This window comes from Silurus aristotelis, assembly GCF_946808225.1.
Source record: "Silurus aristotelis genome assembly, chromosome: 5".
In the NCBI taxonomy this organism is placed as follows: Eukaryota; Metazoa; Chordata; class Actinopteri; order Siluriformes; family Siluridae; genus Silurus; species Silurus aristotelis.
Window position 1 is genome coordinate 643,197 of NC_139578.1, and position 22,984 is coordinate 666,180.

Here is a 22,984-nt window from a genome sequence, read left to right on the forward strand (position 1 = left end):
CACAGTTTCACAATGTGGCTAAAGAGAAATTCAATTAAGAAGAAATAACTTAGAAAGTCATGTCACGAGTCTGTGCGTCAGTCACAAAGTTCCCCTGAAATCCTGCTTCACTTTTAGAACATTATTTCTAACCAGAGTGCATTTTCCAATTTAAACCAATCCGACACAAATCAGTTTCTCCTTCGCAGTACGAAACGTCTTCCTTCTACCTTCAACCCTCTGGATTGAGATTGATGTTGGATTATTTTTAATATTGCTCTGACAGTAGCACACCTACAGGGTACAGATGTATATATTGGCGAGCTTGTTCGTTTCCATAGCGACATCTAAATGGGTGTAAAAACGTATAATCGTTGACATAGTAAAGAAACGTTTATTTAACAGTGATGAAGCGCGTATTCAAATTTGTATTTTTGTGGAGGTTTGTGAATATTAATGAGAGGGTGGGGCTTGTGGAAATAAATCAGAAAGCCTAAAACGTGTACACTGGTCCCATCGAACTTGCAGGGGTTACGTTCTAAGACCCCAACGAGTTCCAAAAATCTGCAAATTTTGGACGCGCCCCCGCAGCCCCTCTTATGGTACCATTGTGAATTCATCTAGACATTATGTCACTTTAATACAGTAATGTATGAAATTTGTTAGTGAAAACAGTTCAAAATGTTCTGAGAACCTGCAGATTTTAATAATGTTATTATTATTATGTACGACATATAATCTGAGTTATTTCTAGAAGTCATAAATAAAAAAAATGCTGACCACTGCAGCTTTAACAGGATCAAAATAAACAGGTATTCCCATAAACCCCACCCACAGTTGCAATACTTCTGGGAAAAACACTTTCCCAGCTGAGTTATAGTTAAAATAAAAGAAATAAATAAAAAACACGTTTAATGACAGCGTTCCTCTCATTCAGAAGATTCCAACTGCACTTTAATGACGCGACATGTTCAGGCAAAGCCGCTGAGCACCACATCAGAGCTGGTTCACAAGAAATAAAGTCGAGGTATTACATTTCAGGAGAACAGATTGTGAGTGCAATAGATTTCTGTGGTGGAGCTACGAGTGAACATTAGCTCTGGTCTACAGCCTCAGACTACGTTTGGTGTGAAAGGAATTATGTTGGGATGAACTTTCTCTCTAATACTGAGTTGATAAATACATTTTGCTGATCAGTCTGTGCAAACTGGAGGCAGATTTTTGACCGCAGTCGTACTGTGTGTGTGTGTGTGTGTGTGTGTGTGTGTGTGTGTGTGTGTGGCTGGAGTGTGGTTTGCTGAACTTATCTGACCTTTGTTTGTGTGGGTGTGTGTGCACGGTTCTCTTTAATCCTAACCTTTTGACTTTGCCTCACTGTGTTCCGTACAACACGCTGCCCTTAAACTCTCGGATCTGTTGAAACTGTGAGGACAAAACAAAAGATGAACTGAAAGTGAAATTTGACCTTGACGCTTGTGTAGAAGTTCTGCTCCGCAATGAGCGATAAATAAAAACCATTCCTAACATCGACTGTTATTTCTGTTGAAACACCAGAGCTTTACATGCAGCGTTGGACCTTTCAGTGTTTCCCTGAATATCTTCAAGCGACGGTTGAAGACCTCTCTTTTCCTGAAACACCTAAATTAGCACTTTCCAAGTTTGCTGTGTAAAAATCAGGAGTTGTAGTCTGATTTATCTTGTAATCTTGAGTGCCAGTGTAGATTTATTCATCGCCGGAGACTCGAAGCACTTTTGTGCGTCGCTCTGGTAAATGCCGCAAATGTAAATGTAACATTGCTGTGTTTGTATATGAACTGATCTAAATGTAGAGAAGCTCAGCTTTACACTGTTCACAATGAGAGCGGCCATGTTGGTCTGGTGTTACTCTGGGAACATGGCAGGAAGTGGTAGATACCCCGAGTTGAGGGGTTGTTTTCTGTGGGTTGTACATGGGGAATTACACGTTGTCTCAAGCACAGCATTATTCTGTCATCATGGGGAAGTGGCAGCTCAGAAGACTTTAAATCAGAAGGGTGTGAGTTTAAATCCCAGCACCACCAAGCTGCCACTGCTGTGCTCTTCACTGAGCCCCATAACTAGCACTTGCTCAATGTACAATATAAATGGAGTAATTGTAAGTCGCTCAGTGCGTCTGCCGTAAAAGTTAAGCTGTGACTTATGAAACCTGGTATTTCAACTACAGAAAATGACAAAACTTCCCAAAATATCTTTCGAATCTGTGAGGAACGGCGAATGACATTTTGCTTTAGAAAGACTTCATGGAATCTTCTAGCAAACGTACCGGTCTCATACGCCAAATGAATTAACGGAAGTGTTTTTTTTTTCTTTTTAGACGGCCAAGTGTAGCTTTAATAGCAACCATTTAATCACATCATTTAGCGAGCGTGTCGTCCGATACGCAGACGAATCAAATCGAGGGCCTTCGTCACGGCCCTCGCCAAATATCTTCGCTCCAGCGATCATGCCGCTTTCAGGTTTTTATTTATTACTCGTTTGTATGTAACAGATTCCTGTAATGTGATCATAATGTGTGGAAGTGAATAGAAATCAGAATTAAAAATAAACTCGAATTCACACACAATCTTAACATGATGGCTCACAGATTAATGCCGTGTCCCTGGTGTTTTGTGAAATTTCGAGTTATTATTATTATAATTTTTTTATTTATAATAATAATAATAATAATAATAATAATAATAATAATAATTCACCTCCACACATTGCCTTTGGGGGTGGGGGGGGGGGACTGACGAATCTGCGACCGTAAATCACGATTGCGTAATGGTCAAGCTCGCGCTGCCTGAGCTGAGTACATCACTGAGGGGTGAGCAGGAGGGGGGAACCACACGACAAGATGTGCAAACGATTTAAATATTTCCGATTAACGCTTTCGATAATCAACCGGTTTTAAACTAATAGACATTTTTAATTGAAAAGCGCACATGTAGTTATTAAAACGATTGAGAACGGACGTAGAGTGAAGAGGAATTTATTTGACACCCCCCCGCGCGCTGTAGCAGTGGTTCAGCCCGGCGGTGGAATTCCGAGAAGTGAGAGCGAAGCCTTCAGAGAAGTTCAGATTCCAGGAACCGCCGAGAGACAGATTTCTAAGAAAAACACACCAGGTGACTTTAAAACTTGTTACCTTTTAATAACGCCGGGTTTCAGGCGCGTTTTTTAAGAGATATTATTTCTAAATGCTTTTATTTGTAATTGAACTGTTACTTTTATAAAACAGATCTTTAAACTGAAACTAGTTTGTTTTTAAAGTTGCCTGTTGGCCTGAAGGCGTTTATTTTGGTTTTATTGTATTTTCCTTTCTTGGTTTTGAGAAGATTGTTGTTTTAAAAGCTACAGAAGTTGAATCCTGTGGTTGTTCCGAGCTTGAGGAATGTGTGTATGACACTTAGTTTCCCTGTCCTGAGGCTCTGTGGAGCTGCTAACTGAGCTGAGAGAGTGGGGTAGGGGCTCAGGACTCAGGGTTCAGAGCTGGGCTCACACGCGTTTCATATACATTCTCAGTCTCATATACATTTACATGTAGATTGGAAATGTTTTATAATTATACTTCATTAACAACAGTATCATGTGTCCAGACTGAGTAGAATCACAGTATCAGGCTCACAGTTACAGTGCTGTAATTGATCTCGCAGTTCTGGATTGTGATTGGTCAGAAGGCTTTGATTAATGACCATATACAGGTGTGTGTGTGTGTGTGTGTGAGAGAGAGAGAGAAGTGAAGAACACTGATGATCTTCATCGTGGCACTTGTTAGTGGGTGGATTTATTTATTAGGCAGCAGGTGAACATTTTGTGCTCAAACTTGATGTTAAAAGCAGGAAAAATGTGCGAGTGTAAGTGAGTTTGACACATTGTGACGTCTAGACGTCTGGGTCAGAGCGTCTCCAACACTGCAGCTCGTGTGGGCTGTTGCTGGTCTGCAGTGTTCAGAATCTATCAGAACTGTGTATATACACAAACGCGCTCGCTCAGGTTCAGTATCATCTAAAGCTGTAACTTTTATGGGAACTTTTCAAAAAGGTGTAGTTGCTGCGCTATAAGAGGAATAAAAAGAGGATTTTTTTTTTTAATATCATCTTTAGTCTTCAAGCAACGGTTCTGATTCTGTGTTGTGTTTTTCCAAGCAGAACGTTAGCATGAGCCACGCAGCAGACGGCTGCATCCAGTTCACTCGGCACGCGGGCGACGTGCTGTTCAACTTCAACCGCCTGCGCAGCCGGAACATCCTCACCGACGTCACGGTGCAGGTCGGGGGCCGAGAGTTTCACGCACACAAGACCGTCCTTATGGCCTGCAGGTCAGTTACATAGTCACAACCCGTGAATATGACACGCCCCAGAGGTGGGGCAGGGGGTACTGATCAGAAGAAGACAACCTTTTGATTAGTCCTGGTATTGCCAAGCTGACAATATTGGGCCCTTGAGTAAGGCCCCTAACCCTCAGTGCTCCAGGGGGGTAAAAAAACGCTGGGTTATTGGAAGAAAAGAATCTCACTGTGCTGTAATGTAGATTAGATCAGATTAGATTCAGTGTTTGAATCTAAAGGTCCTGATGTTTGAATAACCCCTGGGAAAACCTGCAGCTTTCCCGTGCCTGCTCGATTAGTAATACCGAGAGTTCTGAGTTGTTTTAGAAGCAGGGTGGGTTTTTTACACTCCATCTTCTCATCTGGTTCTTCTCAGTGGCTTCTTTTACACCATCTTCATCAACGGCCACAGAACCGACCCTGCGGTGGTTAGCTTGGAGGCCAAGGCCGACCCTGACGGCTTCGCCATCCTGCTGGAGTTCATGTATACTTCCTATCTGAGCCTTCAAGAGCGCTTCATCGTGGCCACACTCAACACGGCCGTCTACCTGCAAATGGAGCACATGGTGGAAACCTGCAGGCGCTTCATGGAGTCCAGGTAACTTGTTCACCAGATAAAGGGGCTGCCCCATAAATTTTAATTATCAAGTTCTAAAACTAAGCGGTTTGTCTTTACACAGGAGTTTGAGCGTGAAGCAGCAGCAGCAAGAGGAACCACCAGTTGGCTCCACCCACTTGCCTCAAGACATAAACCTTTGTGACCTCACTCCTCCTGTGGTTCACTATACACTTAGCTCATCTCCTAGCAACCCGACTAGCATCTACAGCCACCTTCCTCCTCGCCCTTTTCCCACCGGCTCCGTCTCAAACGCCAAACCGATTTCCTGGGAAATTCCGAAAGAGAGCCAAGCCGCAACACACCGGTCGTGTTCAAATCCGGGAGGCAAGAGTCCGAATGTGGACCCCCCCGTCTGTCCAGATCGCAGTGCGGAGGTGGAGAATTCTCCTCACATGGTCAGTCCTCGCAGCCCTCTGAAGTCAGACTGCCAGCCGAATTCCCCGGCCGAGTCGAGCAGCTGCGTCCGAGACGCCGCGTCGCCCCAGAAAGTGCGCAACTGGAAGAAGTACAAGTTTATCGTTCTCAACTCGACCGAAGGACACGAGAACCCGCTCTGGAATTCCAACAGGTGCTTTACAGAAAAGCCTTTCTTAGCTAATCTAGCAGTCGTTTAGTGCCCTCTAGTGGTGTGGTTTATTCTTTATCCTATTCATTCATATTGTTATACTTTATCTTTTTTTTTTTTTTTTATCTTGCCAGCATGTTGAAATGTTAGCATAGTTAGCATATTAGCGTTTTGCATAATAACACTTGCTTTGTGTTTATAGATCCGTGGAGAAATGCAGTGAGACAGAGAGGAAACGGACACCTGTCTCCATGTCCACTTACTCTGCGAGACAGGAGAACATCGTGACCAAAGCAGAGACGAAGACGGGTTAGTGTTTAATTAAGCTATCAAATAATCTGAGTTTGCGTTTTAAGGCTTTACTTGCTATTATTAATTTATTTGAAGGAAGTGTAACATTTGTAGGTTGGTCTTAATGAAGGGGGTGTGGCCTGTGTACCACATAGTTTTAATGAAGGGGGTGTGGTCAGTCTTTAATGCTTAGGGATAGTCTGATTTTAAACTTGCTCTTTACACTTGAAATCTGTAGCTAAGTTTCCTGCCTTCTTAATGTTCTCCTTCATCAGAGACCACTGATCCAGCCTGGAGCGAGAGGGACAAACTAGAGAACGACTCTGAGAACCATCAGTGTCTACATGACCCCAAATCATACGACTGTGACCTCCTCAGAACCTCCTTCACCTCCAACCACAACCTCACAAACCACAAATCCGTCTCTCCAGGTAAACATGGTCATCTCACTTTGCCCCAGCGATTTAGCCCCGCCTCCTCAGAAGATACAAATAATAATATTAGCATAATGAAATGTAAATAATTATGATGAATTAAGGTGGTGATTACTGTTCAGGTGAGAAGCCGTACTGCTGCAGTGTGTGTGGCGCTCAGTTTAACCGGCCGGCCAACCTGAAGACTCACCTGCGCATCCACTCGGGCGAGAAACCCTACAAGTGCGAGACGTGTGGCTCCGCCTTTGTCCAGGTAGGCGGGTGTCTCGGGGAGAACCTCTGGTTTAGGTGGTGTAATGTTGCAGCTTTGTGACCGAGACTATTTTATTAATGTCAGGTGGCTCATCTGCGTGCTCACGTGCTGATCCACACCGGCGAGAAACCGTACTGCTGCTCGGTGTGTAACACCCGCTTCCGCCATCTCCAGACGCTCAAGAGTCACCTGCGCATCCACACCGGAGAGGAACCCTACCACGTAAGCACAACGCCGCACACGTTTACGCTCCAAACGCTGCGTTTACTTTCTCATCGGGTGCGCAGGAAGTATTAACGAGGTCATAGTGACTGTTAACGAGTGCACGTCAAATAATATCGACGCTGTAATGAATATTAATAGGGTTGTGATCAATTACCATGGTTACAGTGAAGCTTAATGAGTACACAATGAATATTAATGTGTTCAATTAATATTTGTGGTTCTAATGAATATTAACAAGTGTATAATAAAAATAACTGGGTTATAATGAATCCTATTGACTACACAATAAACGTTAATGAGTACACAATGAATAATAATGAGGAGGAATTAGAATCATGAATATTAGTGATGTTGCAGTGAATATTATTGAGGCTATAATGAATATTATTGGACGGACAGTGAATTTTGATGAGGCTATAATGAATATTAATGAGGACACAATGACGCATTAGAGGTTCATTTACCCACAGTGACGTATTGTTTTTTACGTTTCTTCAAACAATTGTAAACTGTACGTGTTCAATAAATAGGGTACTACACGTGTGCGACAAAAAAACATTGAAACTATTCTTTTGTGACACACAGTCCTATTTACTTTTAATTTTGTATTTTATTTATATTAGCAGTCAAGTGAGATGATTAAGTGTGTTTGTTCTCTCTCCTCAGTGTGAGACGTGTGATTTACGTTTTCGACACAAGAGTCAACTCCGTCTGCACCTGAGACAGAAACACGGCGCCGTGACCAACATCAAGACCTCCAACCGCTGACACACACTTACCCTCTGTGATACATCGGTACACATACTGTGGTCTTTGAAGGTCCGAGTCCACGACTAATCGCTCATCACCAAACTAACGTCACGTTATAACTCTCTGTATTTATGTAACAGTTGGTTGGGGGGGGAGTTAGGGGGAATACTCTGCTCTGATTGGCCGTTCCCCCCCTGCTCACACTCGTGCCGGAGCGCAGACGAGCACTGGATGGATCTGATTCCATGCAGAGAAAATATATATTGACAATCAATATATAAATATTAGAAATTCTGCAGTGTAATCTGATTTCTAAGCACTTCCTGGTTCTCTGTGGTCGATCATCAGACTGAGCGATTGTTCATGCACTCAGACTTCACGTTTTTCAGTTTTTCGTTCGAATATACAGTAATCTGTGTAACGCTTACGCAACATATGGCATGATATAAAGAACAATGATTTTTGCACTTGTTCAACATGGTACATACGAGGTACCTCCAAATATATATCTCATTAGATATAGATTTTATAGATTTAATGTACAGTATTTTGTTAAAAAAAAGAAAAGTGGGGGCGGGGTGGGGGTTTGTAATAAAATATTTCTGATAAAAAAACGTGGTTTCATTTTATTTAAAACAAATAGAAAAAGGTGTAGAACCATGTTTAACAAGAAGGAGGACATTTCTCTGAAATTACCCAGGGGTACACTTTACACACACTTTCAAACAAAGAATGTAAAAAACCTGTAAATAAATCAATCGTGTGGTGACGTCACTGGGGGCGGAGTCAGCAGGATCAACCCTCTTTATCGAAGACTGACTTCACGTCGGCGAAAACCTGCAGAAAACACAACAATCTGATCTGATCTGATCTAACAGTCACCCATCACCGCAATCTTAATCATTATTATAATTATTTATCATTTAAACTCCACCCCCCACAGTCTCACCTCGTTGATGGAGCGTGAAGCGTCGATGCTGCGTATTTTCCCCTGCTTCTCATAGCGCTCTATAACCGGACGCGTGGACTTCACATAAGTGTGGATCCTGCACAAGAAGCACTGACTCACTCTTAGCACATCATCATCTCCCTCAGGGTTTTCTCCTTATTTTGCTTATTTTCATCATTTTACATTAATACTAAAGAATCCAATCTATGAAAGCACACATCTGGAATTATCCAAAAGTAGCTCCATTTTTCTCTGCACAAGACAACTGATGTTCTAGAAGCATTTATATAAACGTGCTCTAAGGCTGGTCGTTTGAATAAACTTATCCTGTGCAGCAGAGGTAGCTCTTGGTCTTCCTTTCCTGGGACAGTCCTCATGAGAGTCTGTTTTATCATCGCGTGTGTTGTTCTGGAGACTGCACTTAGACAGATGTGTTTTTACTGACTGACCTTCATTTCCCCGTGTTTTCTCTTTCCTTAACTGATGTTTCTTGCCATCATGTGGATTTGTACAGTAGATGATTTGTACTGTAGGAGCAGCACTTATTGGGCTTCTGACTCGGTACTCACACTTTCCTCTGCACAAGACAACTGATGCTCTAAAGCACCTAAGAGAAGACAAGAAATGTCCCAAATGAACTTCTGATAAGACACACGTGTGACCTGAAACCCAGTCCAGGTGAAGATCTCGTGATCAGATGAGAGAATACAGTGAGTTTGCTGAGCTGCACTCAAATCTACATGGAGATACTTTAGATGATCGAAAAGATAAAAGATATTCTGGGTTCTGGAACACGGTTTTATTTACTACAGAATTCCAGATGTTCTTTTATAGGTCGGATTCTTCATTATTTAATGTACAATGTAGAAAAGAATAAATAATAAAGAAAAGCCACTGTAGGAGAAGATGTGTGCAGCTGTTTCACTGGGAAACGGATAAATACTGTATATACTCGCAGTTGAGACCGCGTTCACGTGATACGGAGCACAGCGCCCCCTAGTTGCGAGCACGAAACATAGAACAATATATTTGTAATCATTTTTATTCTGACGTTGTTCGTAATTTTATACAGAAAACACCTCAAAAAACCTAATTATCTGTCATTATATTATATATTATGAAGGGACCCCTTTTTTCAAATAGTACCCTTCTGTCCTTATACACCTGATACAGGTGCAAACATACATCTAGCTATATTTGTATATTTATATCATTTTATCTGAATTCTTTCTTTCTTTTCGGCTTCTCCCGTTAGGGGTCGCCACAGCGGATCCTCCGCACGTTTGATTTGGCACATGTTTTACGCTGGATGCCCTTCCTAACGCAACCCTCCCCAATTTATCCGGGCTTGGGACCGGCACTAAGAGTGGCTGGGGATGGTTCCCTGACCGGGAATCGAACCCGGGTCGCAGCGGTGAGAGCGCTGCATCTTAACCACTAGACCACCAGGGGACCTCATTTTATCTGAATTGTTTTATCAAAATTGCTATTTGCATTTAGATGCTAACTCGTTTCATTAACCCTGTACTTGTACTATGCACAATGACAAAGTTTAATCTAATCTAATCTAATCTAATCTAATCTAATCTTTTCCCAGTCATATATATGTGGTTCTTCCCTGATCTGTTCCCACAATGTTGTAGGCACACAGTTGTATTGAATGTCTTCAGATGTTGTAGCAAAAAATGTTCCAAAAGCCAGCTCCATGAAGATCTGCTTTACGTGGGTTGGAGTGGAAGATCTCCTGCTATAGACCTTAGAACAATTTGAACACCTTTGGGATGAATGTGAACGCTGACTGCACCCCAAACCTCCTCCTCTAGTCATCTTGTGGAACTTTATGAAAGTTAATGGACAGGATTTCTCTCAGAACACTGGCCCATACTGAGCATTTCTTTAATTAACATACAATTATTACCTTCTCTCCAAGCTTTCGCTGTTATCATCGTCCCTCCCGCTGCTCTTCCCTCTTTCTAGGCACCTGTTCTTGCAAATCTGCAGCCAAGAATCCAAAACGATCATCAACATCTGTCTCTAAAAGCTCTTCTTTCCCCACAGGGCAGGTGAAGTGACCCACCTCGTTACTGCAGTCCAAAAATAGGACGAATTTGACGTCCGCTTTGCCATCCATGAGTTTCGTCCATCCTCGCAGGTTCTCCTCGTCTGGAGGGAAGCCGTCGATGAGGAAGTGGAACTTCTCCTCGCTCTTCATGGTCTCCTCCATTGCCTGGAGATGACAGAAATGGGTTGATCACTCTACAGCTCTCGGTTCTGTAAGATCTTCAGGTGATCTTAAATACACTAGTATATATATTGTTGTAGATGAAGGTCCCAGAACATTTGGAGTTAAAAGGGTAGAACCAGGAAAAGAACCAGAAACCAGACCTGCTGTGGTCAAAAGAATCAATGCAAAAATCATTCAATATGAAAGTTCTGAATTAGATTTTTCTTTCTTTCTCTTCTCTTTAAAACGGATCTGACTGTAGTGGGCTGCTCTGGGCACCATGTTCCTGTGTGATGATGTCTTTATGGTAGATGTTTCACCAAACAGCACATCTTCATGGCTCTTTCATATAAATACAAATAAATAAAAAAAAACCACGAAGTATTTGAGTTCTTACATAATAAAACCAGATACAAACTTCTGTGGCTTTCCTTTTCCTCATCATCCTCGTTTCACTGCCACTGACCCACACTCATCTTCTGATGTGATTTTACAGACTGAGGTCCATCTGAAACATAGAGAGAGTTTCTGTGGAAAATACGGACCTACACACCTTCTTGAGTAAGATGATTGTGATCTCCACAGGAGCAAACTCTCCTCGCTGGAAGCAGCTGTTGAGGATCTGGCTGAACTCCGAGTCCGTTCGGTGACACTCTTTTCTCAGAAGATCTCCAGCGGACAGGTGTGTGTAGCTGTAGTGCTGGACCAAAACAAAAGAAGAAGAAAAGCGTGTGTGAAGGTGACTGGGTGGAGAACCATGTCTTCATTCCTCTTGTGATTGATGTGAAGCTACACTCTGACCATGTTCTTCTCAGTCGGTTTGAAAGTGAGGTCTTCTGAGATACTTACTGTTTCTAAGGGGCCGCTTGGTGGTGCTGGGATTCGAACTGATGACATTTTGAGCGAAAAACCAACATCTGAACCTTTTAATAAAGAACTTGAAGAATCCCGCACGATGTTTTTATATAATGCGCGAATAAGCTCAGAAACAAATGCACGCGCGACCTCAGCTCGTTCCGCGTTTCTATTGATTTAGAGAAAACGTGATCCATCGTGATCGTACCTGTGCGACTTTGGAGCATTGGGTTCCTTTCCCGGCTCCTGGTCCACCCAGGGCGAACACAACCTGAGGGATCATGGCGAAGAAAAACACATCTCGAGCTTCGTTTCAGTTTCGGTTTCAATTCACGTGCACTCATTTCATGTTCCTACTTTTACTGCTCAGAATGTTTGTGAGATGATGATATAGTGCAGTACAAAAAGTATTGGCACCTCTCTTTTTACATACTTTGTGCGTCGCAACACATTGACTGCTCTGAAGAATCCCTGAGCAGTGATGATGGACCACAATATGGCTGGAATTGAAGGCCACGCCTTCTTCTTATAAATAATAAACAGACACAACTTCTTGAAGTAGGAGATCTTTATTCTTTTCTTTTTGTTTTTTTACACTGGATGATTTGTGATTAGAATCAAAAGAATATTAAAATAAAACATTCCAGCTACCACCAGGCCCGTCGTGTAAGTAGTAATGTGACCGACGACTGAATGAGTAAATGAGTTAAAAGTATAATTGTGTCATGTGACCCCTCTGACCAATCACATGCTCCGGACACTGTAGTTAAACAAAACGCTTTGGTTGAATGACGGGTTTTCAGTATATTCTGTTTAATATACCGTGTTGGCGAGATCACAATACACACAATCGTGTTCATGTAATGCAGCACCGCTTAAAATTTCATATAAGAACCATTTTAAATGTTTTTTTATAAAGGATATAATTTAGCCATAGATGTGCTACAGGTTCTTGGCCCCCTGTGATCGCTGCTGAGGCCGTTTTCCCCTGGTACATAAGATAATGTATAACAATAATAATAACAAAATAATATCGATATGACACATTCATATCCATATGGCCACAAATAAAATGCCAAATCTTATCAAACTAAGAGTACTAAGAGTACTATAAGTACTATATACCATTCCTATGGAAAATGTCCTCGTATTGGACTTGGTTGCTCTACCTTTATCATTGTTCTACAGGAATATTGTTCATCTTGGGCATTATGAAGTTGAAATGAACACAGAATGTACCCCCCCAACACACACACACACACACACACACACTCATTCACTCAAAAAAAATACAGTTAAATGAATAAAAAGATACACGTGTGAATAAATGAGGTGTAGCATCGCTGGACTCGGTTCAGGGCGGAGTCAACGGGTTCAACCCTCTCTGTCGAAGACTGACTTTACATCGGCGAAGACCTGCGCAGAACACAGCCAATCAGAAAGCTCCTGGATCTGCAGTAATGACATCATACCCCTTATTGTTATTATTCTAAACTCCGCCCACCGCAGTCTCACCTCATTGACGGCCCGTGAGGCGTCGATAGTGTGCACTTTACCATGCTTCTCGTACTGCTCAATGATTGGCCGCGTGGACTGTAGGTACGTCTGGATCCTGTGGAGGAACAACCAGCTCGAACTTATACACATATACTTACAAACTAAAACAAAAGACTTAACTTAGTGAATATTACGGGCCCCAGGGAACAAATATAGGACCTTGTAGGAACTGGTTCGATAAAAAAAATTGGACCTTGAACAAAGCAGGCCCTATATCAATGAATGAGAGTAAAGGACCTTCAAGGATAAAAAAAATATTTATGGAGACAGGGACCTTTTTGAAAATGTAGGATGCTTGGAGGGAAAGGACCTTCAAAAAAATTAAAGCCTTTGGGGACATAGGACCTTTAAAAAATTAAGACCATTGGGAACACAGAACCTTTGAGGAGACAGGATTAAAAAAAAAAAAAAAAGTAAAACCTTCAAGGACATAGGACCTTTAGGGACACAGGACCTTCTGGAATGTAGAACATTTGGGGACACGGGACCTTCAAGGACATAGGACCTTTAGGGACACAGGACCTTCTGGAATGTAGAACATTTGGGGACACGGGACCTTCAAGGACATAGGACCTTTATGGACACAGGACCTTCTGGAATGTAGAACATTTGGGGACACGGGACCTTTAAGGACATAGGACCTTTAGGGACACAGGACATTCTAGAAAGTATAATGTTTGGGGACACAGGACCTTCTAGAAAGAAGGACATTTGTGGAGACAGGAATTTCAAAATTGAAAGACCCTTGAGGACACAATACCTCTTTGGGGAAAAAAGGTCTGTCTAAAAATTAGGACTTTTGGGGACACAGGACTTCTAGAATGTGGGACATTTGTGGAGACAAGACTTTCAAAAATATAAGACCCTTGAGGACACAATACCTTTGGGGACACAGGACCGTCTAGAAAGTAGGACTTTGGGGACACAGTCACTTTGTGAATATAGCAGACGTAAGAATATTTGGAATCCAGAAGTTTGAAATGTATGATATCACAGGGCTTCAGAATCATGGGCCATGTTCATGTTGGGTCTGTAGGATGCACCTAAGAAACCTTGGGATTATTTGGGAACATTTGAAACCACAGATCATCCACACAGAGCCCTGGGAATGAGGGAGTGTGGAATGTCGGCTTGATGAGCACTTCAGTTGATATGCATTATAAATAAATATAAATAAATAAACTGAAACTAGATTTTATATAAATGTGTAGATGAAGTGACCTTTTCTCCAAGCTCTCTTTGTTGTCATCCGTCCTGCCGCTGCTCTTCCCTCGTTCTAGACACCTGTTAATACAAACCTGCAGGACACAAACAATCCTGATCAGACTCAGAACTGACTCCAGAATTCTCTTCAGCAGCTACGGACAATCCCACCAGAGGAGCAGGACGTGACTCACTTCATTACTGCAGTCGAAAAACAGCACAAATTTGACGTCCGCTTTGCCGTCCATGACCCTCGCCCAGCCCTGCAGGTTGTCCTCGTTCCGGGGAAAGCCGTCGATAAGGAAGCGGAACTTGTCTTTGTCTTTCTTCATGGTTCGCTCCATCGCCTGGAGGTGAAAGAAAACCAGGGGTGGGGTGTTGAAACAAGACAATAAAACACACGTATTCTGGTTGTGTCGTGTCTGTGGAAAAGAAATCCCCAAAACAAAAAACATCTACGTTCCTCAAAACAAAGAGATTAGACAGTCGATTTACACCATACCGACCTTGGGTGTGACCTTGGTCGCAGAAGCGGGGTAAGCTTATGGTTTTTGGAAATTTGGATGACCTTCCCAAAGAAGCCATTCAATGTCATAAATGTAATAAATGCAGAAGATCAGATTATAAAACCCCACAGATTTTATTAAAAACTTTGATCTGATACGATGTTTAGTATTTCCAATGCCCACGATTTTATTACGCTAATATTTGTAGATTTTTGACATTTATTTTAAATGTAATAAATTAAATTTAGTACAAAAGAATGTATGTTTATTCTCGTCAGTGGTCCATCAAGGTTTAGGAGATCGGAAAATTATTTTGCATACCAGTAACCTGAATGCAAAAAAAAAAGAAAAGAAAAAAAGGCGTCTGTCTGGAACCGAGGAACCTCAGAGAGCTGAGTAACATCAGAGCTCCTGCCTCCGTACACGCTGACTGATACTAAAAATAAACTTCTGTACAAAAAAGAAACTACAATGTGAAAAATGTGACTACACTACATTCCCAAAAGTATTGGGACACCTGACTTCTCCAGCCACATACTGTTCCCACGATGCTGGAGGGCTGGATGCAGGAGCATGAAACTTTCCCTTCACTTGAACTAGGAGACACAAAGCCGTTCCAGCATGACATCTGTGCACAAAGCCAGCACCTTGAAGATCTGCTTTCCATAGGTTGGAAGATGTGGAAGATCTCCTGCTATAGATCCCCAACTCTATTGGGATGAAAGTAAATGCTGAGTGCATCCCAGGCCATCAGTACCTGACTTTACGAACACCCTTGTGTCTAAATTAATCTCCACAATATCACATTTTAACAGTAAATGGAGATATGATGAGGAATGGAATGTTCAAGAAGCACATACCAAACCTATGCTCAGGTGTCCACAAACATCTTTCTATTAAAATGTTTTTTTTGTTTAGTTTTTTCTAGACTATAAAAGACGAGTTCAGAATCAGTCCATGGTGTAACGAGGTTTTTTTTTTCGTAGTTTTATCCCATTCAGCACCTCACAGCACCGGTTCTTCAACCTGATTTTCTGGAATTGTTTCAAAAGCTGGTTATCTGCCATCATGGCCTACAGACCTTCTTCAGTAAGCTGATGGTGATCTCCACAGGGACGATCTTTCCTTCTTTGATGTAGCTGTCGATGAGCACTCCGTACTCAGACTCTGTCCGGCTGCGCTCTTCTCTTAGCAGGTCTCCAGCGGACAGATGGGTGTAGCTGTAATTCTGACACACACACACACACACACACACACACACACACACACACACACACACACACAGACATTGATTCTTCATTACAGCAGGTCTCACAGTAATGCAGGTAATCGTTTCTATAGTAACAGCTTGTTAAATGTAATAAACACAAGGAGTCTCCAGTGTCAGAATGTTGTAACAGTCAGCTGTAACTTGGAGATCTTCAGGAGAGAAGACTTGTGTAGTTGTGAGGGAGAATAAAGACAGGCTGCTGCAAGAGCAAGGGTTTATAGCTGCTATAAACTAAGTGAGAGCAGGAACGTGGGTGTTTGAGGAACTCAGAGGTAATAAAGATAAATAAAGATTTTCCCTGCAGTAGGTGAAATGTCATGCAGCACAGATGCTGACGTTTCAGACAAACAGCAGCCATCTTGCAGAAACAGGATCTAATGGAGGTGGAGAACCTTTAAAACTGCTGTGACGTCACCAGCATGGATAAATAGGGCCTTTATAAAAATGTATGTTTACTTTGCAGGGTGGGGAAACACACACACACACACACACACACACACACACACACACGCCTATGTCCTCATACTGCCACATACACACACACAAATTCCAGAAAGAAGGTAATAGTAGGAACACGTCGCTGCGTGTGGAATAAATCGGTGCGAGTTTCCGGGTCACATTTTCTCTTAACCAATAACAACATGAAAAATCCAACTCAGGACGAAAAGGACGGGGCAAAGACACGTGAACTCCGCGTAACGCACAAGACTTGCACAAGACCAAGAGTTCCTGTCCCACAAACCGTGTCCTTTTTATGGCGTCCCCCACGTCACACTTGTTCAGGTCCAATCAAAAACCACATCCTTGTGGACATGCAAACGAAGGCGTTTGGGTCGGGATCAATGTGTTGAGGTTCCAAAACAAGTGCCAAGGTGAACTCCTAGTCGTGATCAGACACTAATTAGTGTAAAGCCGAGACATCAGATGGACATACGGAACGCCTCAGTGGTTCAGTGGTTCCTCCTGCAGGGGTTTAGTGTTCAGATCATCATCAGGCGAGCCAAGGGCTGTGAACATGACTACCTTTATCAAGTGCTGGTTTGAAAGGTCCCTGAGGTTGGGAACTGGTTTATACTAGATGGTGAATTTCTGAACACCGGAAATAACCTGGAAGAATCCCAGAAGACTCCCCTGTGTCCTTTATAGGGCAGAAGAAGGATGAATATTGATCATTTCTCTGAATTGTGTTGCGGAAACAGGATTAAAACGTTTCTCCGTGTGTGTTTTATAACTGAATGTAATTCCAGGACATGAGTGATGTCCGAGCCCTGTGTCTTGTCCTACCTCCACGATTTTGGCGCACTGAGTTCCCTTTCCGGCTCCGGGGCCGCCCAGGACGAACACAACCTGCGGATTCATGGCGAACAAAATCCTCGGGGCTTTGTTACACAGGCTGCGGAGCGGTCCAGCGATCATAAACCCCGCAAGAGGGAAACAGGGGAGGAGGAGGAGACGTAGAAGAAGGAACGGAGAAGACGCGTCGAAAAGGTCGCCGATGAATGAGCGGAACGAGTTGGCCGGTGAGTAGGAAGTGGCGCTCGGAGCTCCATTCCACTTCCGCCGCGTGAAGCGAGCGCGACCAATCAGCGAGCGCGGTAGGCGTGGTCCTGAAAGTTTTTTTTTTTTTTTTTTTTTTGGAGGGGTGGGGGGCACACAAACCACGCCCCGGTGTCGTGAACGCGCACGGCTGCTGAGGCTGCTCGGTGCGCGTGACCTGAATAACCATCAGCACTGGACACGATTGAACAGCGACCAGCGCGTTCACGGTGAAAGACAGAAAAGGGGGCTACAAAAAACCGAATATTATAATTGTAATAATAATAATAATTTTCGGATTATGAACATGTGTGTGGGGGTTTTGACCTAAGGATGTGTCCAGGGGATTATTCCCGTTCGCGTTTCCGGTGCCGTCATCCAGCGCGTCGTCTCAGGATCCCTTCGGCTCGGATGCTGCCTCATCAGCCGCCGCCGCCGCCGCCTCCTCCATCTTCTTCTTCAGCACCTCGCCATTGACATGACGGCGGGGACGCGGGGCGCGGAGACACGCACGGCGGGGACGTGGGAACCGGAAAAAGAGCGCACCCGAGCGGCGTCCAGGACGAACGCCAAGGGCAGTGCGGCACACCGCGGGAGGAGAGGTGGAGGAAGAGGAGGAGAAGGAGGTGGTGGAAGAGAAGGAACAAGAAGAAGCAGTAGGAAGAGAGGGTCGATAGCGGAGCTGCTGCCCGTTTCCCACCCCTCCATCCCCTCCATCTTCCGTTAGTCCGGTTATTACCGGTGGTGGTGGTGGTTTTTTTTTCTTCCCTAAAAAAACCACAACAAAAAAAAAAACCGGCTCAAACCCGCGCGCGCGGACCTCCCTGTCAATCAACCTGGTCGCTTGGCAACCAGCAGCGGCGCTCGCGCAGCGCACCGCACCGCACCGCTCCTGCTGAACGAACAGATCCTGATTTTAATTAAATATTATTACAATTATTTATTATTATTATTATTATTATTATTATTATTATTAATATTAATATTTTTATTGTCACAAAAGTGTCGACGAAGCCACTTAACACGTCGTCGCTACCGCTTCTGCTTTATTCCGCGCGTTTCTCCTCATAAAACAGCAGCAGGTATGGCCACAAGCTAACGAGGCTAACAAACTTTCCTTTTCCCCACTTTTTACCTCAGTTTGGAAAAAGCGCGCGAAATCCACGTGTTACTTATGAGGATTTATTATTATCACTTATAAAGTGTTGGTAATGATTAATAATTAAATCGTTCTGTCGTTAAGTACTTTAATAACTTATTTAATAAGAAAAAAAAATCAAAGGTATTTTATTTATAATTGAGATCTAACTCATTAATGTATTTCAGGGATAAAGTTAGCTAGCGACGTTTCATCCTATGCTAGCTTAGCTTATCTTAGCTACTGCTAACACTACTTTAAATAGATCTCATTACGAGTTACCGGCTATATTTAATAAAGAATATTATTACTATTAATATTATATTGTAACTGAACCTGTGTAACTTTAATCACACAATGTAAGAATTACCTCAGTAATAGGAGTGTAGCGGCGAAGCTAATTTTGTAGCCTGACGAAAGCTCACTGTGTGCGTGTGTGTGTGTGTGTGTGTGTGTGTGTGTGTTTTTACACTACAATACGTTGTTAGCAATATACGCAGAAGGTTTCTTTTCCCAGGTGTGTGTGTTTAGGTGCCAGCGTTCCTGTCCCGTTGCTAAGGGATTTGAACATATGAGCGCACGGCTACGAACTGCCCCGTTCCTGCCGTCACTCGTCACGCTCACGCTCCTAGTAGGCGAGGCCATGGGCTGCCTCCAGAGCGTGGCGTGTAAACCGCGCGTGCGGCGCGAGAACATCGTGGTGTACGAGGTGTCAGCATCCATCGACCGGAGCCCCACGGTGGTGGAGGAGAACTCGCCCATTGTGTTGCGCTACAGGACGCCCTACTTCCGCGCCTCCGCCGGGGTCGTCATGCCGCCCGTGCCACGGAATGAGACGTGGACGGTGGGCTGGATTCAGGCGTGTACGCAGATGGAGTTCTACAACACGTACGGAGACGCTGGCGCGTGAGTAACCGCCATGACCTGAGACGCCACGACAGCATCGCTCAGCATCGCTCAGCATCAATAATAATAATAAGAATAATAAGAATAATAAGAATAATAAGAATGAAAATACATTATAACAATTCATTATAATAATAATAATAATACATTATACATCATACATTATAATAATAATAATAATAATAATAATAATAATAATAATAATAATAATAATAATACATTATACATCATACATTATAATAATAATAATAATAATAATAATAATAATAATAATACATTATACATCATACATTATAATAATAATAATAATAATAATAATAATAATAATAATACATTATACATCATACATTATAATAATAATAATAATAATAATAATAATAATAATAATAATAATAATACATTATACATCATACATTATAATAATAATAATAATAATAATAATAATAATAATACATTATACATCATACATTATAATAATAATAATAATAATAATAATAATAATAATAATAATAATACATTATACATCATACATTATAATAATAATAATAACAATAATAACAATTATACATCATACATAATAATAATAATAATAATAATAATAATAATAATAATAATAATAATAATAATAATAGTAAATACAATAGATGGTGCTTTGAAAAATATTAGTATTATTATTTATAATAATATAAAAAATAATTAAAATGTTGTACAAATTAACAATACTAACAATTATAACATAATGCGTTATAACTTTACATGAATAAGTACATTATTGTTTGATTTTTTTTTTACTGACTTTAAAGTTTTATTTTATTGTTGTTATAAGTAAATAATTCTAATTAAGACGATTTATTGTTGATAAATACTCAGAGCAATCATTATTCAAAATTAATTGATCAAATACGCATCTAAATTAAATATTTAATGTAAGAAATAGCTGTGCTGTACTACTACTACTACTACTACTAATAATATTTGGAAATTTGGAAAAATTGTGAAAGTGCTGTTTTGCAGAAAGTAAAGTACTACTTGGAGTGTTTGCTCATCCTGCTTCTTCTGATCCACACCGAAAACAAACATGAGGGGTTTATTATTTATAGTCGATATTTTAACCAGCATGAAGCAGTGCGCAGGTGTAGTTAAACGTGAACTCGGTAGGGGGCGCCGTAGAGCGTTATTTACAGAAGGACTTTCAGTGAAAGTGTCTCTTATTGCACACTTGCTTTTGATTCCAACTGAGAAGTAAGTAATGTAAGATAGTAAAGGGAGGGGGACAAAAACTAAATAAATATATGTGGTATCATGTTCTCCAACATACTGTTTTGACATAGAATACGCTTTACTGCATTCATAAAAATAATCCCACATGAAATACTGCATCTAACATCATCCTCTGCTCCAGTGCACATCTCATCTTCTTTTCTGCTTCTTTTCATCTTCGTTTCATACCTCCATCACTTTCAGTCGAGGAGCTGATTGGTGAGAAGTTGCCTGATGATGTTTCCTCGCTGCATGTTTGTACTCAAACCCTTCTGTTAATTGTTATTTAAATAAACTTTTCAACGAACGATCCCCCTTTCATTTCTCCATCTGCTCTATCCCTTAATTTGAAGCACATCTCGTGACCCTCTTGTGAATGTTTCCTCCCCCTGCAGGTCGAGCTGGGAGCTTCCGGAGCTGCGTGAAAGTCGTGTGAAGGCCATCAGTGACTCGGACGGCGTCAGCTACCCTTGGTATGGCAACACTACGGAAACGGTGACCATTGTGGGTCCGACGTCCAAGCCGTCACGTCTCACCGTCAGCATGAACGACAACTTCTACCCAAGCGTGACGTGGGCGGTGCCTGTGGGTGAAAGCGGCACGCCGGCGCTCACTCGAGTCACTCGTGACCAGAGCTTCATCACGTGGTTGGTGGCCTTGAACACCGTGACACGTGAGAAGATCCTGCTGCAGACGGTGCGCTGGCGAATGCGGGTCGACATCGCCGTCAATCCCGTGATGCCTCTGGGCTCCCGCGCCACTCTCGTCAGCCCGACGCACCAGGAACAGCCGCTCATCCTCACCAACAACGAACCCATCCCGCCAAATGCACTGGCGCGACCCAACGCCAACGACGCCCAAGTGTTAATGTGGAGGCCAAGAAGAGGACCACCGCTAGTTGTCATTCCCTCCAAATAAAACGCTAGCCAAAACAACGTAGCATCGTTAGTGTCTGTGCAGGAGCATGGAATCATGGGAAATAAGCAGGAGGGTTAAAGCTTGTCCTGTACCGTCTGTTCAGAGGATCATGGGAAACCAGGGGTTCCTCAGCAATGAACTGCTCTGAGAATGCTGAGAAAAAGGTGAAGAATCATGGATGAAGATCCTCAGTGGATTAAGGCAGACTCCGTTGTGCCCAGGCGAGTCACGTGACGTGAAACAGATCCTCGGGGTTCTGAATGACACCAGACTGGAGGAGTTTCATTAGCATAAGGAGCTTTTACACCGCTTTAGATGATGCTAGCAGAAACGCTTAGCTAGCAAACACAACACAAGCAGTGATCGAGAGGTGTAGCATGATTAGCGATGTCTCTCTCTCTCACACACACACACACACACACACACACACACACACACACACACACACACACACACACACACACAAAATAAGTTTCCCCTCATGCCTTCCTTACTCAGGTGCTGCACTGTAGGCAGCCTCCATGTTGGCACACAGTACTTCTGTCCTCCATCCCCACTGCTCTTTTCTGTCCTCTCATGCAGACACTCCACAGGTGCTCACGCTGTTAAATTTCCATCACGTAAACCTCCTCTATTCAACACACACACACACACACGCACACACACACACACACACACTTAATAAAACGCAGACCGCCGAAAGAAGAATTTACTCTGCATGTGTTTAGATGATCTATCTATCTATCTGTCTGTCTGTCTGTCTGTCTGTCTGTCTGTCTGTCTGTCTGTCTGTCTGTCTGTCTGTCTGTCGTCTGTCTGTCTGTCTGTCTGTCTGTCTGTCTATCTATCTATCTATCTATCTATCTATCTATCTATCTATCTATCTATCTATCTATCTATCTATCTATCTATCTATCTATCTATCTATCTATCTATCTATCTAAATTATTCCTTAATCAGCTCCCGACCCTTTAAAGCTTTCAACCCTACAAGGTGACTGAAGTGATCACGTGACTAGATCTCTCTCTCTCTCACACACACACACACACACACACACACACACACACACACACACACACACACAGAGCTTTGTATTAAACCAGGATGTTATTCACCAGCAGCACATCTGGATGTCACACCGACAAAAATCATCCTGATCTTGAACTTCTTTCTTCAAGTAAAAAATAAATAAATTAAC

General features: G+C 42.4%; 4 protein-coding genes across 10 annotated transcripts; 2 read left to right on the top strand and 2 right to left on the bottom strand.

Moving 5' to 3' along the window:
- Positions 1–2,999: 2,999 nt before the first annotated feature.
- Positions 3,000–8,078, top strand: bcl6ab (BCL6A transcription repressor b). 2 transcript variants are annotated; one of them, XM_083542458.1, is made up of 9 exons: positions 3,000–3,125; positions 4,149–4,318; positions 4,704–4,925; positions 5,008–5,514; positions 5,714–5,820; positions 6,078–6,233; positions 6,359–6,489; positions 6,574–6,711; positions 7,381–8,078. In XM_083542458.1, the coding sequence occupies exons 2-9, from the start codon at positions 4,158–4,160 to the stop codon at positions 7,480–7,482; spliced, it is 1,524 nt and encodes a 507-aa protein (XP_083398584.1). In that variant the 5' UTR covers positions 3,000–3,125; positions 4,149–4,157; the 3' UTR covers positions 7,483–8,078. The 2 variants fall into 2 exon arrangements, with proteins under 2 accessions (XP_083398584.1, XP_083398585.1); XM_083542459.1 differs by having other exon boundaries at positions 5,011–5,514.
- A 2-nt stretch (positions 8,079–8,080) lies between these two features.
- LOC310726700 (UMP-CMP kinase-like) lies at positions 8,081–11,921 on the bottom strand. 2 transcript variants are annotated; one of them, XM_083542460.1, is made up of 6 exons: positions 11,701–11,921; positions 11,191–11,337; positions 10,491–10,640; positions 10,332–10,408; positions 8,414–8,510; positions 8,081–8,301 (listed from the first exon to the last, which is right to left on the bottom strand). In XM_083542460.1, the coding sequence occupies exons 1-6, from the start codon at positions 11,773–11,775 to the stop codon at positions 8,260–8,262; spliced, it is 588 nt and encodes a 195-aa protein (XP_083398586.1). In that variant the 5' UTR covers positions 11,776–11,921; the 3' UTR covers positions 8,081–8,259. The 2 variants fall into 2 exon arrangements, with proteins under 2 accessions (XP_083398586.1, XP_083398587.1); XM_083542461.1 differs by having other exon boundaries at positions 11,487–11,795.
- Positions 11,922–12,045: 124 nt separating this feature from the next.
- Positions 12,046–18,209, bottom strand: LOC310726726 (UMP-CMP kinase). Of its 3 annotated transcripts, none has more exons than XR_014533823.1 (6): positions 17,313–17,578; positions 15,840–15,986; positions 14,447–14,599; positions 13,708–14,347; positions 13,008–13,537; positions 12,046–12,908 (listed from the first exon to the last, which is right to left on the bottom strand). XR_014533823.1 is itself a non-coding variant. In XM_083542523.1 (6 exons), exons 2-6 carry the CDS (start codon positions 16,056–16,058, stop codon positions 12,867–12,869), a joined length of 588 nt encoding a protein of 195 aa, XP_083398649.1. In that variant the 5' UTR covers positions 16,059–16,776; positions 16,829–18,209; the 3' UTR covers positions 12,046–12,866. The 3 variants fall into 3 exon arrangements, 2 of the variants coding, with proteins under 2 accessions (XP_083398649.1, XP_083398648.1); XM_083542523.1 differs by having other exon boundaries at positions 13,008–13,104; positions 14,271–14,347; positions 15,840–16,776; positions 16,829–18,209; XM_083542522.1 differs by having other exon boundaries at positions 13,008–13,104; positions 14,271–14,347; positions 17,313–17,447.
- On the top strand, positions 18,197–22,243 carry fam78ba (family with sequence similarity 78 member Ba). 3 transcript variants are annotated; one of them, XM_083542519.1, is made up of 2 exons: positions 18,197–18,314; positions 21,264–22,243. In XM_083542519.1, the coding sequence occupies exon 2, from the start codon at positions 21,412–21,414 to the stop codon at positions 21,784–21,786; it is 375 nt and encodes a 124-aa protein (XP_083398645.1). In that variant the 5' UTR covers positions 18,197–18,314; positions 21,264–21,411; the 3' UTR covers positions 21,787–22,243. The 3 variants fall into 3 exon arrangements, with proteins under 3 accessions (XP_083398645.1, XP_083398644.1, XP_083398646.1); XM_083542518.1 differs by lacking the exon at positions 18,197–18,314 and adding an exon at positions 19,262–19,608; XM_083542520.1 differs by lacking the exon at positions 18,197–18,314 and adding an exon at positions 20,415–21,087.
- Positions 22,244–22,984: the final 741 nt, after the last annotated feature.